This window comes from Pelodiscus sinensis, chromosome 1 (genome assembly GCF_049634645.1).
Source record: "Pelodiscus sinensis isolate JC-2024 chromosome 1, ASM4963464v1, whole genome shotgun sequence".
Classification (NCBI taxonomy): domain Eukaryota; kingdom Metazoa; phylum Chordata; order Testudines; family Trionychidae; genus Pelodiscus; species Pelodiscus sinensis.
This window is the reverse complement of record NC_134711.1, coordinates 71,218,844-71,238,721: the sequence shown is the minus strand read 5'-3', so window position 1 is coordinate 71,238,721 and position 19,878 is coordinate 71,218,844. Positions and strand designations below refer to the sequence as shown.

General features: G+C 39.6%; 1 protein-coding gene across 11 annotated transcripts in view; it reads right to left on the bottom strand.

Annotated features, from left to right (window-relative positions):
- PTPRQ (protein tyrosine phosphatase receptor type Q) overlaps window positions 1-19,878 on the bottom strand; it is a 209,920-nt gene that overhangs the window by 164,332 nt on the left and 25,710 nt on the right. For all 11 annotated transcript variants that reach the window (XR_012904907.1, XM_075932438.1, XM_075932405.1 and 8 more), the window contains exons 11-18: window positions 18,038-18,298; window positions 17,016-17,146; window positions 16,603-16,732; window positions 15,977-16,127; window positions 15,194-15,300; window positions 14,532-14,629; window positions 7,344-7,509; window positions 4,550-4,810 (exon numbers count right to left, since the gene is read on the bottom strand). Coding sequence is in view for 10 of the 11 variants with exons in the window: in XM_075932438.1 (XP_075788553.1) it covers window positions 4,550-4,810; window positions 7,344-7,509; window positions 14,532-14,629; window positions 15,194-15,300; window positions 15,977-16,127; window positions 16,603-16,732; window positions 17,016-17,146; window positions 18,038-18,298 (1,305 nt within the window). In the remaining variant the exon portion in view is untranslated. The remainder of the gene's footprint in view (window positions 1-4,549; window positions 4,811-7,343; window positions 7,510-14,531; window positions 14,630-15,193; window positions 15,301-15,976; window positions 16,128-16,602; window positions 16,733-17,015; window positions 17,147-18,037; window positions 18,299-19,878) is intronic.

Genomic DNA, 19,878 nt, shown 5'->3' with positions numbered 1-19,878 from the left:
AGAGCAGCTCCCCCCTTCCTAGACTCCTCAGCATCCATTCTCCAAAAACAGGTCAAAATGCTGCAGGCAGTGAGCTCCCAATCGTTCTTCCACAGTATTGCTTTTGCAATACATATATCTGCTGTCTCCTGCATATTTTGTGCAGAGTTCTGTGCTTAACTGAGCCAGGCAAAACCTGTACTACTATCAGGTGCACTATACACAAGGGGACTGATTATGGTTCCCAATACACCTCCTTTCTACTCTTGTGGTTTCAGAGTTGTTTCTGTTCTGTATAACTATTTGTCAGTTATGTTTCTTGTAAGGTTCAATCTATGCACAGTCAGAAGAACATTTGATAGCTTTTTTCTGACCTTTTTACATTAAAGCACAGGAGATTAAGATTAGGGTGATGACACACCTTACTGACCTAGTACGAATTCTGCAAACCCTTAAGCATGTGAGTAGCTCTTAGGGATTCAAAGAGAACACTTTTAGGTGGAAAATTACTCATGAGCCAAACCAGCAAAAGACCTAGAGCATCCAACTGTCACATGAGGCGCCTAAGTCGAATACTTTGAAACCTATGCTTAGCTGCTACTGACTCCTGGAAGTATCTAAAGTTCCTACAGAGCCTTTTTGTCAGTGGGCATACACAGAGCTGCCTCAGTCTAAGCACTTGGTTGCATATCTCACACCTAACCACCTAAGTTCCCTCTATGCACACAGAAATAATTTTAGTCCCACCCACCTCTTTAGCAGAGCCGTGCAGCAGCATGCCTGCAGCCCTGCACTCGCTGTCCTGCCAGTGAAAGGTAAACTGGTGGTGGTGGTGGGCTTGGTGGAGGAGTGAGTGTTAAGCTGGGCAGCTCTTTATGGTCCAAAACTCCCCAGGGCTAGAACTGGGGCCAGAGCCATGTGGTGGCTACCCGGCTGCTCCCGGGGCATGGTGGGCCTGGGCATGGCAGGTGGGTGCCCTGAGTGCTGGAGATGGAGATGAAGATGGAGCTGCTCTTGCGGCTGAGGCTGCAGTGCAGTTCTCCCCACTCCTGGGTGGGGGACTGCAGCCACACCTAGCCTGCCCCAGGAGTAGTCGTACCATAGTCCCGGCTCCAGCTCTGGCAGGCCCCATGCAACCTGCCCTGAGGAAAGGCTGGAGCTACAGCCAGGGCCATGTGGTGGCTGCCCAGATGCTCTGCGGTGCAGCCATTGTGTGGCTATCCCATGTGCCCACGTGGTGAGCAGCTGCCCCGTGCACTGGAGCTGGAGCCAGGGCTGCTGTGCAGCTGCTCCCTGGCATCCCTGTTCCCCCCACACACACACCTTTCTTCCCCCCCTCACTACCCTCTGACCCGCAAAGCCCCTAGCCTTCTTCTGCCCCGTCAGTTCCCCCACACCACCTTCCCCCGCCCCACCCTCAGTCCTCCACTCCCTTTCAACTCTGCGGGCTGGCAGCAGCTTCCCTCTACCCTAGGCAGGGACTCACAGCCAGCTTACTGGAAGCAGCCTGGGGCAGCTCTTGCCCTGAACATAGACTGCTGTGGGAGCAGCGTTCTCTGGGTGAGGGGCAGGTCTCATCTTCTTCCCATGGGGAGAGGGGGGTCTGCCTGGGAGCAGAGCTCGGGGTCCCAGCACGGAGGGGTTGGGATGGGGTCTTTGCACTGGGATAGTCTCTTGGGTGTGTCTACTCGAAATAACTCGAAATAAGCTACACAAATTGAGCTACATCAATTGTGTAGCTTATTTTGAAATAGCTTATTTCGAAATTGGGTGCATCTACACAGAACTTATTTCGAAATAGAGCACTCTTCCTCCAAAATAGAGGACTTCCTTACTCAATGAGGGTTACAGGAGTCCGAGTAAGAAGTGCTCCAACTTCACAGTATTTCGACATTATTTTGAAATATCTGCCTGCTGTGTAGACGCAGACTTCAGGTATGTCTCCTCGTTCCACGAGGAGTAACGGTAGTTCAGAATAGGAAGCCTAATCCGAACTACCTAGTTCGTGCCGCGTATAGCCACGGGCATGGAGTCCGAACTAGCGGACATTTTAAAATGGCGGCACCCGGCAATATGCAAATGAAGCCTGGGAAATTCAAATCCCGGGCTTCATTTGCAACTTCGGTTGCCTACATTAACCACCCTAGTTCGAACTAGGGTGGTAGTGTAGACATACCCTAAGTTATTCCAAAATAATGTTGCTATGTAGACTTGTGGTACAGTTAGGCTACAAGTTTTTGTCGGAAAAAGGTATGCATTTTGCATACCTTTTTCTGATTCTTTTGTTGGAAGAGGCTTTTCCGACATTTGGCCCATGTGGACTGGGCCAAATGTCGGGGAAAAAAAACCTCTTTCGGAAGCCCCCTTCTTCCTCATAGAACGAGGAACACGGGGGCTTCTAAACGAGTGTGTTTGCTCTTCCACACAAAAAAGCAGATCAATGTGCTGTCTTCTGTGGACCACATTTTTAAGAACCAAACTCTTCCTGTGGGGGTTTAGACCTCCTAACTAAGGGTTATGGCTTTCACTGAGTGACAAGTCACCTAAAAATTAGGTATTGCAATTCAGAGTTGCCATGCTGAAGTCTATTTGTGTATCTGGGCTACACACGCTTAAGTGTTTGCAGGATATGGGCTGTCAAATGTTTTCTAGCTTTCCCTTTCACCATTAGCAGGCTTCCATCACACATAACACAACTGGGACAATTTCTATATTACTGTGTAAATGGAGAAAAATGTTAGGATAATTAATTATATGATTGATTAATTATATCTAAAAGTAGTCAAATCAAAATTAGGAGTATGTCAAATAAATCAGAAGTACCTGGAAACTGTGAATTGTGAAAATTCTTATGTCAGTTCTCTGATTGCAATCTAGCTTGTTACAGGCAAAGAGATAAAGAATGAGTCGGTTACTATGTCTTGCCATCAGCTGTCAGATGAATAATTGCTGAGAGACACAACTGCCTTCTAACTGACCCGCAGAACACAAATTTCTCCCATCTATGCACAAAAAATTGCATAAGGACCTTTTTTCATGTTATCAAGTATTTGATTTTAGTGGTTTAAAACTCAAAAATTAAAACAGAATAGCAATTAAATGCATACAGAAGTTCATAAGATGGTTGCATTGGAAACAGTTCCAGTAAAATAAATAGAAAATTCATTCACTGGTAAAGAGCAAAAATAGATGTTACAACCTGTTGAGTTAAAAAAAAGTGTACTTCCCACAAAAGATCAAAAATAGCAAAATGGAAAGCTTGATTTGGACAAAAGTGAAACCAGAAAAGTTCCATAGTTTCTGGTCACCACACAAATAATATGCAACTGTAAGTTATTCCTTTTTATTTGACTAAATAAAAATACAATGGACATGCTTTGAAAATCATGCTCATTAGTGCATGGAAAACTGAGAAATGCAGAGCAGCAGATACTCTTCAGTGTGTTAATTCAGTGCTCATAATTAAATCAAGAGTACACAGGATGAAAGGCAAGGCCGGGGGGGGGGGGGGGGGAAATCAGGAACTGGTCTGGACTGGAGTTACTCTCCTTAAACACTCTGCATGGATTATGGTAACAGGGAAGACTACCATGGGCACCAATCCAGCACATATATGTTTTAACTTTACCCACTAACTTCAGAGGGACAACTCACAGTATATAAAGCTAAGCATGTCCCAACAGTGCAGGATCATGACACAGTGTGTTAGGAAAAAAAAAATCACAGATTAAAATTTGTATTTTTCAGATACAAAAAGTCACATAGCTGATCCACTTGGGCCATGTCTTCACTCCGTGGAAGATGAATACTGCTGCAATCAATCTTTTGGAGTTTGATTTAGCAAATCTAGTTAAGACTCTCTAAATTGAACTCAGAAGTTGCCCCCGCCACTGTCGGGTACTCCTGCTCTTGCCAGAAATAAGAGAAGATAAATGATCCCACTGGCCTTCTGCTGTGGGGATGCTGCCAAGCACAGCTTAAGGTGCTTCCAGCTATGTAGAATACAAGTTGCATACCTTAAGCTGAGCTGTTGGGTCTAGTGTAGACCTGGCCTCAGGTAGTCACTGTGAGTGCAGTGGTCGGTGACCAGCCTACAGGTGGTCAATACTGGGTTACCACATACTCAGAGGCACGTGTGGTAGGTGATCTAAGCATGAAGCCCTTTACACACTAACCCTCAGTGGGTTCCCACAAACACAGTGGCTGATGAGTAACAAAAGATAGCTTTATTAGAGCTGCCAGAGATAAATACTGTAATTATCATCAGGCAAAACTGCTTTAAAAGACACACAAAAGTTAATAAACACAACAGGCTCCAATTCAGCCCCAAAGCAGGATAACTATCCATCCCTAATTGGATGGGCTATTCCTGAAATGCAGAGTTCAACTTCTGCTCCCAGGCTGAATGACACTGCGACAGCATTTGTTTAAAATTCCCTGTAATACTGCTATGCTCCTGCCGGAAGCTTAGGGCAAGACAAGTGGTGACATAACTCCACTAGGCTGGATTATACCCAGAATGTGATGCCTACCCACCAGAAAGAATAAAGAGAAAAGAAAATGTACATACCTGTTACAATTTCAATGAATGTGATAGCTCCTTCAACACGGCCTCTAACTCTTTGTAATGTGAAATTATAAATGCTGCCAGCAATCAGATCTGTAACTGTGTAGTCATTCAATACTCCCAAAATATTATAGTCTTTCCTGAATGTACTGTTTGATACAGATACTTTGTAATGGGTGAAGTTGGTTCTGGTTGGATTCCACATTAATGTGGCAGAGGAAGTATTTGCCTTTTTTAATGTTAGACCACATATTCCAGCTGGTTCTACATTTTTAAAGAGAAAAGATAAATGAGATAACTTGATCAGACCTACAAAGAAATTATAAATAATTAATTTAAGTAGATCATCATATTCAACTAAAAGTTACACTACTTTGCACAAATACAGAATCTTCACATGAATGTTTTGAGGTTTCCTAATATTATGAAATAGAAAGCTTTTAAGGAGATACTCTGGTCAGGGATGCAGAGTAGCCAGTGCACTCTGGCTGCTGCCTGGAAAAAGAAAGTAGGATATAGAAGCAAGAGCTGTGGATGTGCACCTCTGTATGTAATGCAACCTATGTGATTACAGACTTAGCAGGATTGCAAACCTAGCAGACCTCTCATTAGAAAACACAGTCACAATTGCAGAGACATCAGAACTGAGTCCTTCATAAATAGCATTAATGATTCTATTCACAGAAATATAACATTTACTGAAATATAATGGGCAATATATCTTACAAGTGAGGAATTAAATCACTAAATATTTCTTATCTTCACTTAAAAGTCAACACATCAAACTATCCAGGGTCAATGATAAAAGTTACCAAAAAGACATTTTGTGCTTATATTACCATGGATGTTTAATTAATAATTAGTAGCCATTAATTAGTAGTGTTTTCTTTAATTCTTATGCCTTGCTACAATTTGAAGGAAAATATGTCTCAGGTTTTCTTAAAAGATGCATGTTACAAAGATGTTGATTAAACTTGTATGCAGCCTCCTGAAATCTTGTTAATTAATGCAACATTTTTCTGTGAAAATTGGCAGGGCTTACTATTAAGAGCAAAGAAAAGCCTATTTGCGGTTAAATCTTGGCCCAGCAACACACCTGATTTATCCTCGATACAGGGCATATAAGTCACTCCAGTATACATCTATTTCACACTGAAGTCATTGACGCGTGTAGGAATGGACGTATTATAAGTCCTCCCATTCCCTGCTCTTAAGTCACGTGCAAAAAAACCAAAACAAAACAACCAAGTTTGCACAAATAGAAGTCAACTGCAGGAAAAAAAATCCCCAGCTTTATGTTGTTTTGCTATAAGTCAAAGGTTTTTCTGGAACATATCTTGGACTTATAGCAAGGACGGCCTGTACTCATAAGACTATTTGGGCATAGATGGACTCCTAAAACAGGGGAAGATGCTTACTCCCTCTGCCTGGGATGCATTTTGCATCAATAAGAATCTGCCATGTCAGGGATTGGCTATCCTGTCAGTAACTGTCTGAGTAGGTTCACTGTGCTTGCAGAACAAGCTCACTAAAGCACTCAGTGGTTCAGGAGTTTTGGCCCAAACCAACCACAGAAAATCACAAAATAAGAGGGGGGAAGGGCTGAGATGTGTGTTTGAGTTTGGGATATTATTTTTTTTCCAGAATTTGATATAAATCTATTTCTCCATGACTCCTCCCAAACATCCCCTACTCTTTCCATGCTATCCTCTAGTAGCACTGCTGCCAGAAGAAGATGTTTGCTCCAAGTCAGCAACTTGGTATTTACAAGTATCAGAGGGGAAGCCGTGTTAGATTGAATCTGCGTAAACAATGAGAAGTCCTGTGGCACCTTCTAGACTAACAGATGTATTGGAGTATAAGCTTTCGTGGACAAAGACCCACTTCGTCAGATGCATGAAGTGGGTCCTTGCCCACAAAAGCTTATGCTCCAATAAATCTGTTAGTCTAGAAGGTACCACAGGACTTCTCATTGGTATTTACGGTTTGTGCTTCCAGCACCATTTGGAGCACAACTTATCTACTCAGTCAGGCTTTCTTCTTCGGTCAGGCAACCAAGAGTATCTTCTCATGAATATGCTGCAGCCTTTGTATGAGAGCAATCCTCCAGTTTGGAATCTTTATTTTACAGGAATTTTAAGAAATGGAGAAGCACATGAAAATAAAGTATAAGACAAGGGTGGGCAAATACTGGCCCATGGGCTGGATCCGGTCCACCAGGGTTAGCTCCTGACCGGCTCCCACCACTATATTTACCTGCACAGCTGCAGGTGCCAGCACTCACAGCTCCCATTGACTGTGGACCGTCGTTCCTGGCCAATGGGAGCTGTGGGAAGCAGTGTCCTGATACACAGTGCTTCCTGCTGTTCCCATGGCCAGGAATGGTGATTCGCAGTCAATGGGAATCGTCGGTACCTGGGCTGTGCAGGGAAATATAGCGGCAGTGGCCTTCCAAAGGCTAACTCTAGCAAACCATGTTATTGCCCATCCCTGGAGTAAGAACATACTAAAAGCACCAGGATCTGTTCTTGGAACACTCAGTGTACATAGCCCAGTTAGACCTGGAAGCTTGTCTCTTCTTGTAGCTGCATCTCTTCCTTAAATGTTATATCTGTAATTGAACTAACCTGGTGTGGTAGACATAAGACCTCCCTCTAGACTACCAGTGCAACTAGGAGCAGAATGCAGCCCATTTTACCAGTACTTTTCTTTTGTAACCACAAATATTCATCACAACTCTCCATAGTTATTGTGCCACCTTTAAAAAGAAACCAACTTGGAAAAGCTGTTCCCTCACTTGTGGTGACTTTTTTCTCCACAGCCAGGCTGGAATCCAAGCCTTTAATTGTCTTTAATTGAAACAAGTAGTCCATTCCAGGAGTCAGATTCTTTACTACAGCTCTGCTGCCATAAACTCTTGTTGTATGTAGAGTTTCACTGTTTGTCATCAAACAATAGGAAAGCTACAGAAGAAAAATACATTTTAATGTAAAAATCTTTCACCTCACAATAGCAATGGTCAGAGATGCCAGCTAATGGTCATAGTGAAAATGTATTATAACAGTCAGATATTGCAAAGACAGAAAAATATTTTTCAGACATTAATATTAAAGTTCACAATCTTTTTGTAACAATCTCCACAAAAAACCTGTAATCATTAGGCTAATTAAAGAGGCGGCATGGACTAGCAGGGAGTCATGCTGGGAGTCAGGAGCCCTGGATTCAAATTCCAGCTCAGCCAGTGACCTACTCTGCTTCACTGGGAAGTTACCTCACTTCTCTGTGCTTTTATTTGCCCTCTCGCTCTTGTCACTTTAGCTCATAAGTGTTTCAAGGGAGAACTGTCTATCACTGTGTGTTTATACAGTGCCTTGCATAATAGGCATGTCTACATGGCACACAAAGTCCAGCTCTGACTCAGGTTTGAGCCTAAGCCTCTGTTCCAGCCACCCATAAATCAATCTGACTTTAATTAGCAAGGTTTAGGACCCAGATCCTAGACCCTGCTAAAGGAGTAGGTCAGAGCACAAGTTCCATCATGACTCAAGTCCAAGCCCTGTCATTTTGCAATGTGGACACAAGGCAAGCTGCCGACCTGAATCAAATCTGTATAGTACAGTATGGATGCATTAGCAAAGCTGTGGCACACAAGACAAGCAACTGTAAACCCAGGTTTACCAAGCATTAAGGACATGAAAGAATGGGATTAGAAACACTAAGACCACAAGCCCAGGTCCCGCTGACCTGGACTTAAAGTGTAGTGTAGATATTCCCCTAGGAGGCCCTAATCTAAGATGAGACTTCTAAGGGTATGTCTACACATCAGTGTAAGCCCTAGGTCAGTAAGACTTGAGTCAGCTGACCCATGTTAGGAAATCCTAGTATTGAGTGTCTGTGTTGTATTTAACTCTGGGATTAAGAATTTTTTGACCTGTCCTCAAACCCACCACTTTGGCATCATATGTCTCATCACCAGGATGGGCGAGTGGCTACCCGGCTGTACCCTGGTCAGGCCATGTGGCAGGCGGCTTTCTGTGTGTACAGACCCAAGTGAAAGTAATCTTGTCTGAGAGAGTCTAGTACCCCCTCCCATCTCTGAAACATGGATGCTCTAGACCTAGGAACATAGGACGATATGGGAAAACTTTACTGCCCACCCAGCACATTAGCAGGAAGTAGCTCACTTTGCAAAAGGCTTGATCATTTGCTCTCTGATTCAAATTCAGGAGAGTCTCTGATGGTGTATTTTTGCAGACTGGTGATTAGAACACAATGGATTAATGATGACCTGTTGCCATTTGCCTGGGGGGAGGCTTCTGTTTTCAATAAAGTGAACTGCAGACAGTGGAGATACAGAGGACAAAAGAAATTGTCCCATGGAATTTTTGGTTACAGTAGAACCTCGGAGTTATGAACACATCAGTCCAACTCAAATGCACACCTCATTTGGAACTGGAAGTACATAATCGAACAGCAGAGACCAAAAAAACCCAAAAGCAAATACTGTATTATACTGCTTTAAATATAAGCTACTGAAAAATGGAAAGTTTTCTTTAAATTAAGATGGTTAAAAACAATATTTTTCTTCTGCATAATAAAGGTTAAAAACTACATTAAGTCATTGTTCAGGTGTAAACTTCTGAAGAACAATGATAATGTTTTTTTCCAACTGACAAATCTTTGAGAGTTATGAACAATCTCCATTCTCAAGGTGTGTGTAATCCTGAGGTTATACTGTACTTCCAGATGACTCCTAGGATGAGAGTTAAGTGGGGCTGTGGCTATACTGCAAAGAAATAGGACTTGCACCCTAGGTCTGGAATGACTCAAATTTGGATCCTCCAGGAATGTAGTATCCTGAGACCATGGCTCTGAATCCTGGGTTAGCGCAATTGTAGTGTACATGCAAAGGGGTTAGCTTTGAGCCTTGGCTCAAGGAGGGGTTTATGCTGCACTATAGACATACCCTAAGAGCAATCTTAATATAAATAAATAAATAAATAATAATAATAATAATAATAAAAGACTACAAGTATGCATTCTGCCCCCATTTTGATCTGCATTTGAAGCAGCAAAAATATTTGTGTGGGGAAACTGAAACCAACAGAAAACAAGTCTTATGTTCTTTTCATCATTACACAAATAAGGCTTCACTCCAATTAACCTCACTCCATCGCTATAGCTAAAGAAGGAAATAACTAAGACCCAGAGCCTCATCCATCCCAAATGGGGCCAACACAGACTTTTATCAGGAAGTGAGAGGGGCAACAGGATTTGTCCTGATCACTGCCACTTGAAGAAGCAGCAGAGAGGAACTGGTTCTCAAACACCACAGACCCACCGATTGTTGCACACTTTTTGGAGGATTTGCTAGAACCCAGGACTATTTGCATTGAGGTCCTATGCCTCTGCCTCTGCACCATCACCAGAGCCAGATGCTCTCTCAAGTCCTAGAGCAACTTCACAAACACTAAATCCACTATCTAACAAAAGAGAGGAAATGAAAATCTTGTTTTATAGCAGTATCTCCAAAGGGTAAGATGTGTCCCCTGGAGGACTGGCTCATGGGGTGGGGGGTACTTGTTAGATGTACAGATTAAGAGAGGCAAGCCTTTAATAGTACATGCTGGACATTGAGGGCGGGGGCATTATTGAGTTCATTTCACTGAAGTGGAACGCCGCATTCATAAGTGTGGGGAGTGCAGCTAAGGAACACATTGAAAATATTTTAATCATTTTACTTCTCTTCCCATTATACTTTCATGTTTCTTAATAATGTATTGGCATTTATACTATAGCAGTTCTCAAAAGCCCCTATCAGGATTGGGGACCTAGCATGTGTAGGCAACAAATAAGATGAGTTCCCTGACCTGAAGTGCTTCCTGGTTACGTATAACATTACAGAAATAATTGCTTTACTTTTTAACAAACAGTTTAATTTAAATATATTAAATGACTGTATATTATTTTAACATAGGGGTTTTAAAATAACTTGAAAGAGTAATGGCTAATTGGTTCACTCAGCACCTTGGCAGCAGTGTACAGGGATGTGGTTGACTCAGTGGCTGTCATGACTTTAAGAGATTCATTTCCCAGATAGGTGGAACTCAATAATGGCTGACAGGTGAGGCGTTTGTGGTCTATAGTAAAATAACAGCACACTCTAACAGCAAATCCCTGTTGAGTCACAGAGCAGTCCCAAGGCCAATTTTGAAAAAAATCACCTACCAGTTATTTTATTAGAGTGAAGATGTGAAGAATAAGAACTGCATAATGAATTAAAGAGCAGACTAAGGGTGCGTCTACAATGTACCTATTTTGCGATAACCAGAGTTATTTCAAAATAGCAATGTGAGCATCTGCAAAGCCATTTCATTATTTTCAAACAATTTCGAAATAACAGATGGCTTAGTCTGAAATCTGTAAACCTCATTTTATGAGAAATAACTCCTATTCCAAAATAACTATTTCAAAATAAGGCCTGTGTAGACGCTTCACTACTATTTCAAAATAGCCCCTCACCAGGGCCATTCTAAGTTATTCCTTCCCAGTGCCTCCTGGGGCTCTAAATCAAGATAGAACATCTACATTAGGGAAGTCTGCCTCGGACTAATGTTGAGGCTTCCCTGCAGTGTAGATGTGCTATTTTGAAATAAGCTATTTGGAATAGCTATTCTAGAATAGCTTATTTCAAAATAGCCATGCAGCGTAGACGTACCCTAAGAATTAATGCATAGGATCAGGCATATAGATTTAATTTGCTTTGGGACCAGATACTTCAGAGTTCTTGCTCTGCTTGGGCCAAATGAAAAAATCTATGTAATATTCTTTAAAACTTGGATTTTCAAAGGTGTCTAAAGAAATTAGATACCCCACTCCATTTATAGGTATGCTTCAGCAGCTCGATCCTACTAAAAAGCCATATAACTGCTTTCTGTCACCACAAAGAAATAGAGCCACTGCACTGGATCATAATGATGAATGCGATTTGGTTACTTAACTCTCACAGACTTCTTTGAAAATCCCAGTGTAAATTCCTAGGCAGTGTCAAGGTCTGTGAGACTACTCCTTCCCTAATCTCTTCCATGCGCATGGGAAGTCCTGAATACAATGAAACTCAGGAATTAGGAACCACATAAAGGAAGTCTGTATACATATGTGCCAAAGAGCTACACTTGATGAGAGCCCATTGTGCATTAGCTTACTGTTTTTCCCTCTCCCTTACCCTGGGATAGGAGGACTTGGGGGTGAACAGAAGTGTCACAGGAACAAGAGTCACCTGAGAGCATGGTGATAAAGTCATAAAGTGGCTGGAAATACTGCCACTCCCCTAAGACCCTTGTGTATCTCCTCAATATAGTGCTGGTTTCTTTGGGATTAACTCAGAGGCAAATGTTGTTTATTCATCTGAATTGCAGATAGTGGCAAAATACTAAAAGCAAAGTAATGTATTAAAATATCTCCTTATATATGAAACGAGAGCACATTTTAGTACTATCTTCACTCTGCATATTACAATATATGACACAGAAAGAAGGCAAGCTGGGATGATTAATTTTACATGATTAGTAAAATGATCCCAATTATGCAGGTACACTTTGCTAAGTAACCAGTCTACTGAAGCCTCTCTCATTAAAGTTTTACACAATCTCATTTATTCAGAAAAAAACCACCATCTAACAGGGCTGTATCTTCTATGATTTGTCAAACAATAATACTGTGTCAGAGAGATTAATAAACAATAAGTAGTCCTGACACACCTTAGGGCATGTCTACACAAGGAAATTATTTTGAAATAACTAAACTTGCCTTAACTCCCAATTTTACAAAATTGAAATAGTGTGTCGTCACCACCACAGAGAAGCCTCAAAATTAGTCCAAGGCAGGCTCCATTAATGTGGACACGCTAACTCAATTTAGAGCCCCAGGAAACACTGGGGAGCAATTAGTCTGAACTACTCTGGTGAGTAGTTATTTTGAAATAGCAGCACCCCAAGCATGTACACTAACGCTATTCTGAAATAACTATTTTGAAATTAGTGTTATTCCTTGAGAAAAGCAGGAGTGCAGATTTCAAAATAAGTATCTCTTATTTCAAAATAATAAGAGCTGAACACTGTATTCTTACTCTAGTAGAGGTATTCTAGAAATTTCTATATTAAGAAAACATAGGTTATAGAACATCAATATCACAGATCAAATCTGAAACAGTGCAAATATAAAGCAAATTACAACTTCCAGTTCCGGAGATCACAAACTTGTATTTGTTATCTAAAAGAGCTTTGTATCCAACTTCTCAGATAGAGGTAATACCCACATTATGGTATAGGTCTGTAGTGAAGCCAATAGGTAAATTTGCCAAATATCTTCTATTATAATCCCTCATTTAAACTTGCTTATAAATGTGCCAGATTTTAACTGTTTTGGCTGAAAATCTCCATGTTTTGTTTCTGCCTCAGATTACAAAAAAATAAGAGTTGATTTCCTCCTCCCCCTATACAACTGTTTCATTGAAGAGGTGGTTTGGGGTTTGGAGCAGGGACTTGAAATTTGGCAAAGAGGGTCATCAGTACAGTCTGGCAGAAGCTTTCCATATGCACTAAATATGCTCCCTAGGCCCACTCATCTTCCATTTGCACTGAAAATGCTCGCAGAGCCATACAGCTCCCTACATAACTACACTGAGCATGCTCCTAGCCTCACAGAATTCCCTACATGCCATTTGCATTACTAACTCTCCTAGCCCAAAAGAGATTGTTATATGGCAACTGCACTGAGCATCCTCCAAAGTCCCATAGCCCTTAAGCGCCATTTAGGACACAGCAGAAGCATCAACAACAGGTACCCTGTTTCCCCTTTGGCCTTAGGCATGAGGCGCTGGCCTAGAAGCTAGGAAGAAATAATGACTTCTACTCTTCTGTCTTCATAATATCATAGCCTGATATTAATATTTCTGTGCACTTCACACCCGTTATTATATTGAGTAGAGCTTTCCAGCCTTATTTAAGAGGCAGGCACGTAATATTCTTCTTGTTTTACAGATGGAGTGATACAGATATTAGTAAAGGAACAGACACCTGTATCTGATATGACAAATCTCATCCACTTGGCCACACTTCTTTTCAGAAATGAATGTGACAAATATATATATATGTTTGACTGTGCTTTCTGTAACCATTATACATCACTTCTGAGCCAGGAACAGAACCCATTGGCAAAGTGTGTAATGTGTCCCATCTAGTGACTGCTCAGCAGACTGCTGCTGCTGTCAATTACTGCTTAGCTCAAGAAGTAGGGGCTTGTGCTGTGGATCCCAAATTGTTATGCTGAATCCCTGATAATGACACTTGCAAGAGCGTGTAGCTTCACAAGATGAAATTTCTCGTTTTTCTTTGTAAAGTCAAGCACACAAAGGCTATGCCAGAATTATGATTATTCATGCAATCTTAAACTGGTCACTTGTGCATGCACGTGATTATTGTTCAACATTACATGCTCACGTGTGGTTTGTTTTACAGGATCCCTGCTTAATTAACAATCAACACCAAATAGGGCAAAAGGTTGTAAGAAGAGAAAAACAGTCTCTTGAGATGAAGGCACTGGGTTGCTCCCCAGGAGAACTGGATTTTAATGTAGTTTTGCCTACAGACTTCTTCTGCGATGTTGGGTAGGACTCTATCATAATGCATATGCATGGTAGTCCAACTTAATATTGCATAGGTACAGTTAATTCTAGCATTCCCTTACTTTGAATGATTGAGTTTGCAATCTTAACATACTTCTAACAGTTACATATTTCATATACAAAACTAATATAAAGATACCTGATTTTCCTCAAATGATAATTCTCCCTCCATAGATTAATGTGAAATATAAAGATAAAAAATCCCCTCAGATTTATAGTACTGTATATGGTATATTTCACTGAGAACTGAAAAAGATTTAAAGTCAGTCTTAGTTTTTACACAGTCTTTATTTATCTCACCTGAAACATTTCAAAGCCTCCTCTTGGCAGTTTCCAAGACAAATATACAGTGTTCTCTTCTTGTCCAAAAACCTGGAAATGTGATGGTGGATCAGGATCTGAGGTAAGAATGACAGATATATATATACAATATCAAAATATTCTGGATAGTTCAAAGGCAAATAAGTTTTATAGACATTTTGTAAATTAATATTTTACATTTCATACTAAATATGAAAATACATTTCAGTACTCAGAAGAATGAAGGATAGACTGTATTTATTCCTCCATGTTCAGAACATATCATGTTGCTGCTATCTGTAAAGTGTAAAATAACTAGTAAATTTAAAATATGTTGGTTAGGGAGATGAAAGTAATACTTGCAAAATTCTACAGAAAAAGTCATTTTATTTACATTTTATTCTAATGATCATTACTGGTTCTCTAAGTACATTCAGCTTCCCTTAATAACACAGAAAATTATTTGTAACTCAATATTTTAGTTAATTTTATGTTTACAGATCTTTAGCTTGAAAAAGAATGTCACAAATGTGCACGCATTTAATCATGAAATTTTTAAGATTTCATGACTAAATAAAAATATGCTTTCAACAAACACACTAAATAAAGATCAGCTCTTACTTCTGCAATCCAGAAAATGTAATAAATTATCTTAAACTTACAAGTACTAATCTTGAGGGTGGTAGGACGGCTTTTCTTTAATCCATTGGTAGTCACAATACTAATTAAGAAGTCAGTCCCTGGGAAAAGACTATCAAATCTGCACATTCTACATATTTAAGAGAAACTTGGTTATATTTTTAAGAATTTGGAAAATAAATATTGTATATATCATTACTGTATATATATATATATATACACACACATCTTTCACAGATTAATTAATATTACATCGACCTAATGCCAAAGTTATATGCATATGCTGCCAGCCATTGACACTGCTTTTTTATGATGCAAGTTAAATTCCTGACAACAGGAATCATGTTCAGATCCTGCATTTACTCTATATGCAACATTCAGTTATCATTAATTCATTTCATCCAGAGATAGACCTGAGGCAATATGTTTGGAGCCATATCATGGATAAACAGGACCATGACATGGTCGATAGGTGCTCAGACTTCATTTTTACTTTGGACTCATCTATGTGTAAAGCCCATTAAAAATAATTAATAAAAGAAGAAGATGTTTATTGATCAAGATTAAGATTTTTTTGTATATAGGTCCAGATCAACATTAGTGTGGTGGGCTGGGCTAGATGACCTGTCGAAGTTTCTTCCAGCCCTACATGTCTATGATTCTATAATTTTTAACCTACCCATCAAACAATGAATATTACAAATAAATAATATAAATGATAATTCAGTATAGTCTCTTTAAATATACAACATGACATTTGGTTATATATATTTATTTGATTGGGTAGTAAAATATCAGCTTCCTACCTTATATTAGTAGATAATATTTCTTCTTTGATGAAGCTTTTACTAATAATTGAAATAATATATCCATCAAATATATTTTGCACGGATGGCCAGGTAACAGTTATTGATTCTGAGTCTTTACTGTGATTCATATATTTAACTGGACTTGGTACTGTGTCAATAAAGAAAGCAGTGTTTAAATACCCTGTTCTATCATATCACTAACAGCACTAACTATCCCTAACCAAAACCAAAAAAGAACACATCTAGAAAAAGTCTATGTAGACCCTAAAATTTACTTAGCACAGGGATACATGGAGTGATAAATACTGAGGTTGGTTCTCCACTGTACCAAATCTTGTGGAAGCTAATCACATATGCTTAACAGGCTAAGAATACTGATATAATTGGAAAAGAAAGGAAAACAAAAAATACAACTGATGTAAAGATCAATGAAACATCAATATTGAAAGAAAGAGAAAAACATTTTGAAGATATTTCATAAGCCAAACAAAAGAGCCAAGAAACTAACAAGAGTTGAATGGTTTAACTATCTAAAGACAAAAAAAGTTTCAAGCAATTACAGGAGAACACAAGTAATACTGGTAGAGGCAGATGTATACCGAATTATAACAGTAAGGTCTCACCTGTCTCTATTTCTTTTATTACAAGAAGGCTGTCTTTGAAACCTTCTTTTTCTGTTCGAATTGTAAAGTTATACAGCATTCCAGGAATAAGATTGGAAAACACTGCCATTTCTTGAATTACTTTTTGGACCTACAAATCAAAGATTATGGTGTACATATATTTCTATGGAACTGCTTCAAGTTTTTTTAAATAGCAGTAAAATGTTTATTTGTAGCATCCCTGTGTTTTGAATGGGTTACTATCTGTTATCATCAGTTACAATTTATTTGATGATAAAGGGTGCAACAATAACTAGCATCCCTGTGTTTTGAATGGGTTACTATCTGTTACCATCAGTTACAATTTATTTGATGATAAAGGGTGCAACAATAACTTTACTGACTATACACAATTAATGTTCTTAAAAACATACCGTGAAAGTGCCTGCACAATTAATACATGTGACTTCATACTGCTGGAAATTTCCATCAGCACGATCCCAAATAATTTGTATTGAAGTATCTGTAACTTTACCTTCATGTACATTTTGTGGAGCTGCCAGACCTTAAAAAAACCAAAACATATAAATGCAATAGGCCCTATCCATCAGCTCTCCATGCATAATTGCCACTGAAGTCAATGGGGACATGCAATTGAAATTACTGTAGGTGAGACCTTATATAGTGAGTATTTTCAGATCCCAACAGAGACCAGTGAAAGTCTGGAACAGAAACAAATGGCAGGATAGGATCCAAGATCACATAAGGCCTCATTTGAAATATTGTATCCAGTTCTGGTCACCATGTTTCTTGTAAGATATGACCAAACTGAAAGTGCAGAGAAGAGCAACAAAAATGATTAAAGGTCTGGAAAACTTGACTTAAGAGGAAAAAGTGAAAAAATTGGATTTGCTTAGTAGGAGAAAAGAAGACTGAGGCGAGACATAACAGGTTTCAAGTACTTTTAAGGTACATAAAGAGGAGGGAGAAAAATTGTTCTCTTATACATCTGTGACTAGAACAAGGAATGGGGTTAAATTGCACCTAGGGCAGTTTAGGTTGGACATTAGGAAAACCTTACTATCGGGATAATTAAGCACAGGAATAAATTGTCTAGGGAGATTGTGGAATCTCCATAATTGAAGATTTTTAAACTGACAGATAAGACAAATGTCTTTTAGGGATGGTCTAGGTCAGGGGTCTCAAACTCCTGGCCTGTGAGCCATCCCCAACTGAAGCAATTGCGCAATTTGGCCCAGGAGTCCTGGCAGGTTAGCATGGGGAGGAGAAGGCTGTCCATTACTGTCCCCCAAGCTTCACCCCTTTCTGTCACCACCCTGCCCTCTGCCCCCGCCCTCCCTATGGTACCCCATTTCCTGAGGATGTGGTTTTGAGTAAGCAGAGTGGAGAGGGACTTGACTAAATTTTATACAGTACTGACATTTAAATTACTTACATGTTTTTACACCAGGTACGTGATATACTGAACTTAACATGTTTCCACTTACTGTGGAAACATTGAAATCATATTCTGTGCCTGGGGTCAAGTTTCCAATTGTTACTTTGTTATCATTCTTTAAAGTCAGTGTTACATTAGGTCCTCCTTTGCTTGTAACATATATACCATCAAATACTCCAATATCAGGCATTTGAACAAATAAAACCACAGAATTACTGGAAATGTCATAAGGGACAATAATCTGAATTGGTTTGGGCTCTGGAACAAAAAAAAATAAAGCAAATGTTAGATCAGTTAACAATAAGTTGAATGAAAATAATACAATAAATCTGAAGCAGATTTTCTGAAAAATACGTTCATATGAAACAAAATGATAGCTACGATGGCAAGATACTGAGACATGCACAAACAACAAAGAGTTTTCATATAACATTTTTCACTAGATTTCAAAGCACTTTATAAAGGAGTTAAATCTCTCAATAGTTTTATCTCTGGAAGATGTATTAATTTCCTTTTCAATCATAATTCCAGTAAGCAATAAAGTACCAGTGTTTGAAACAAATTTAGGGAAATGAACTTATGAATTGTAAAATGAGGAGAGAAAATTCAGTCATAGAAAATGTGCCAAGAAAACATGCATTTGATTGGTAAGCTATCTTTACATCTTAGCATTCTCCAGATATACCAAAAGACACACAGGAGTCATTTGATGTGGATTTAATCAGGCCACAATTTTATTATTAGATGTCTGGGGATTACCTGGTGAATAACTGTACAGTGCAGATAACCCCCAAATTATTCTATAATTACACATGGGACTGCCACCAGCTACCCCCTCTTTTTCATTCCAAGTTTCTCCAGTGTATCTATTAACAGAACCTTACCATACCCCATACTGTAGTTACCAAATAAGTTGTGACATATGGCCTACTATTCCTTCTGTGTTTACCATAACAGGTCTTCCCTGACACCCACTGTGGAAAAGGCAAAAAATCCCCACTGCACTGAAGCCAATGGTGGTGAGGGGAAAATTTCTTCCCAGTCCCCATAAAAGAAGTGACTAGCAAAATGTCCACAGCAGTTTCAAACCCCACGTGATGATCACATTTCAAGGGGAGAAGGGTGGGTGTTGGCTTGCCTGCTACATGGAGAAAGGGGCTATCCGTGCCAGTGCTTGCACCTTTGAAGCCTTCTGCTCTTACATTCCCAGAGGGAATGTCAGTGCTGCAAAGCTGACCACCACCCACCTTTTTGCAGCATTTTCTGACCTTACTTCCTGCCCTGCCTCAAAGTATCTTTGCCTTCTTCTGGCAAGTCTGGACACCACCCTTTTCCCCCATATTTTCAGTCCAGGGCAATCATTCTTGCTCCACAGCTGGTGCTAGCAGATGTGAAAAGTATCTTTTGTAATTCCTTGGCATCAGTAGCTGGAATGAGGCATTGGACTCCATGCTATATCCCAAAATTACTAAATCTACCAAAAAATAATGTAATCAGTTACATTTTCTGTGATGTTGTCATTTTTCATCTTTTTATATTGTACCGCCCTGTCCCAGTGCACAATTACACATATATACAGTATGAATCTTCCATATTCCTTACTTGCTAAAAAGCTATATTGTACCGGAACCTTCTACATATTCCATGAGACTAAGTGTAACACGGAAGATCCTTAGATAAATAGTGTGCTGTTTTACCTCTTGTAGATTATGTGTGCTGTATTATTATTTATAAGCCTTTAACTATTTTTTCCCTTTCTACTTACTTTTTGTCAACATAACTCTTGAAGTGGCAACCTGGCATTTTACATAGATTAACACCCTTTCAAAAAACAGACT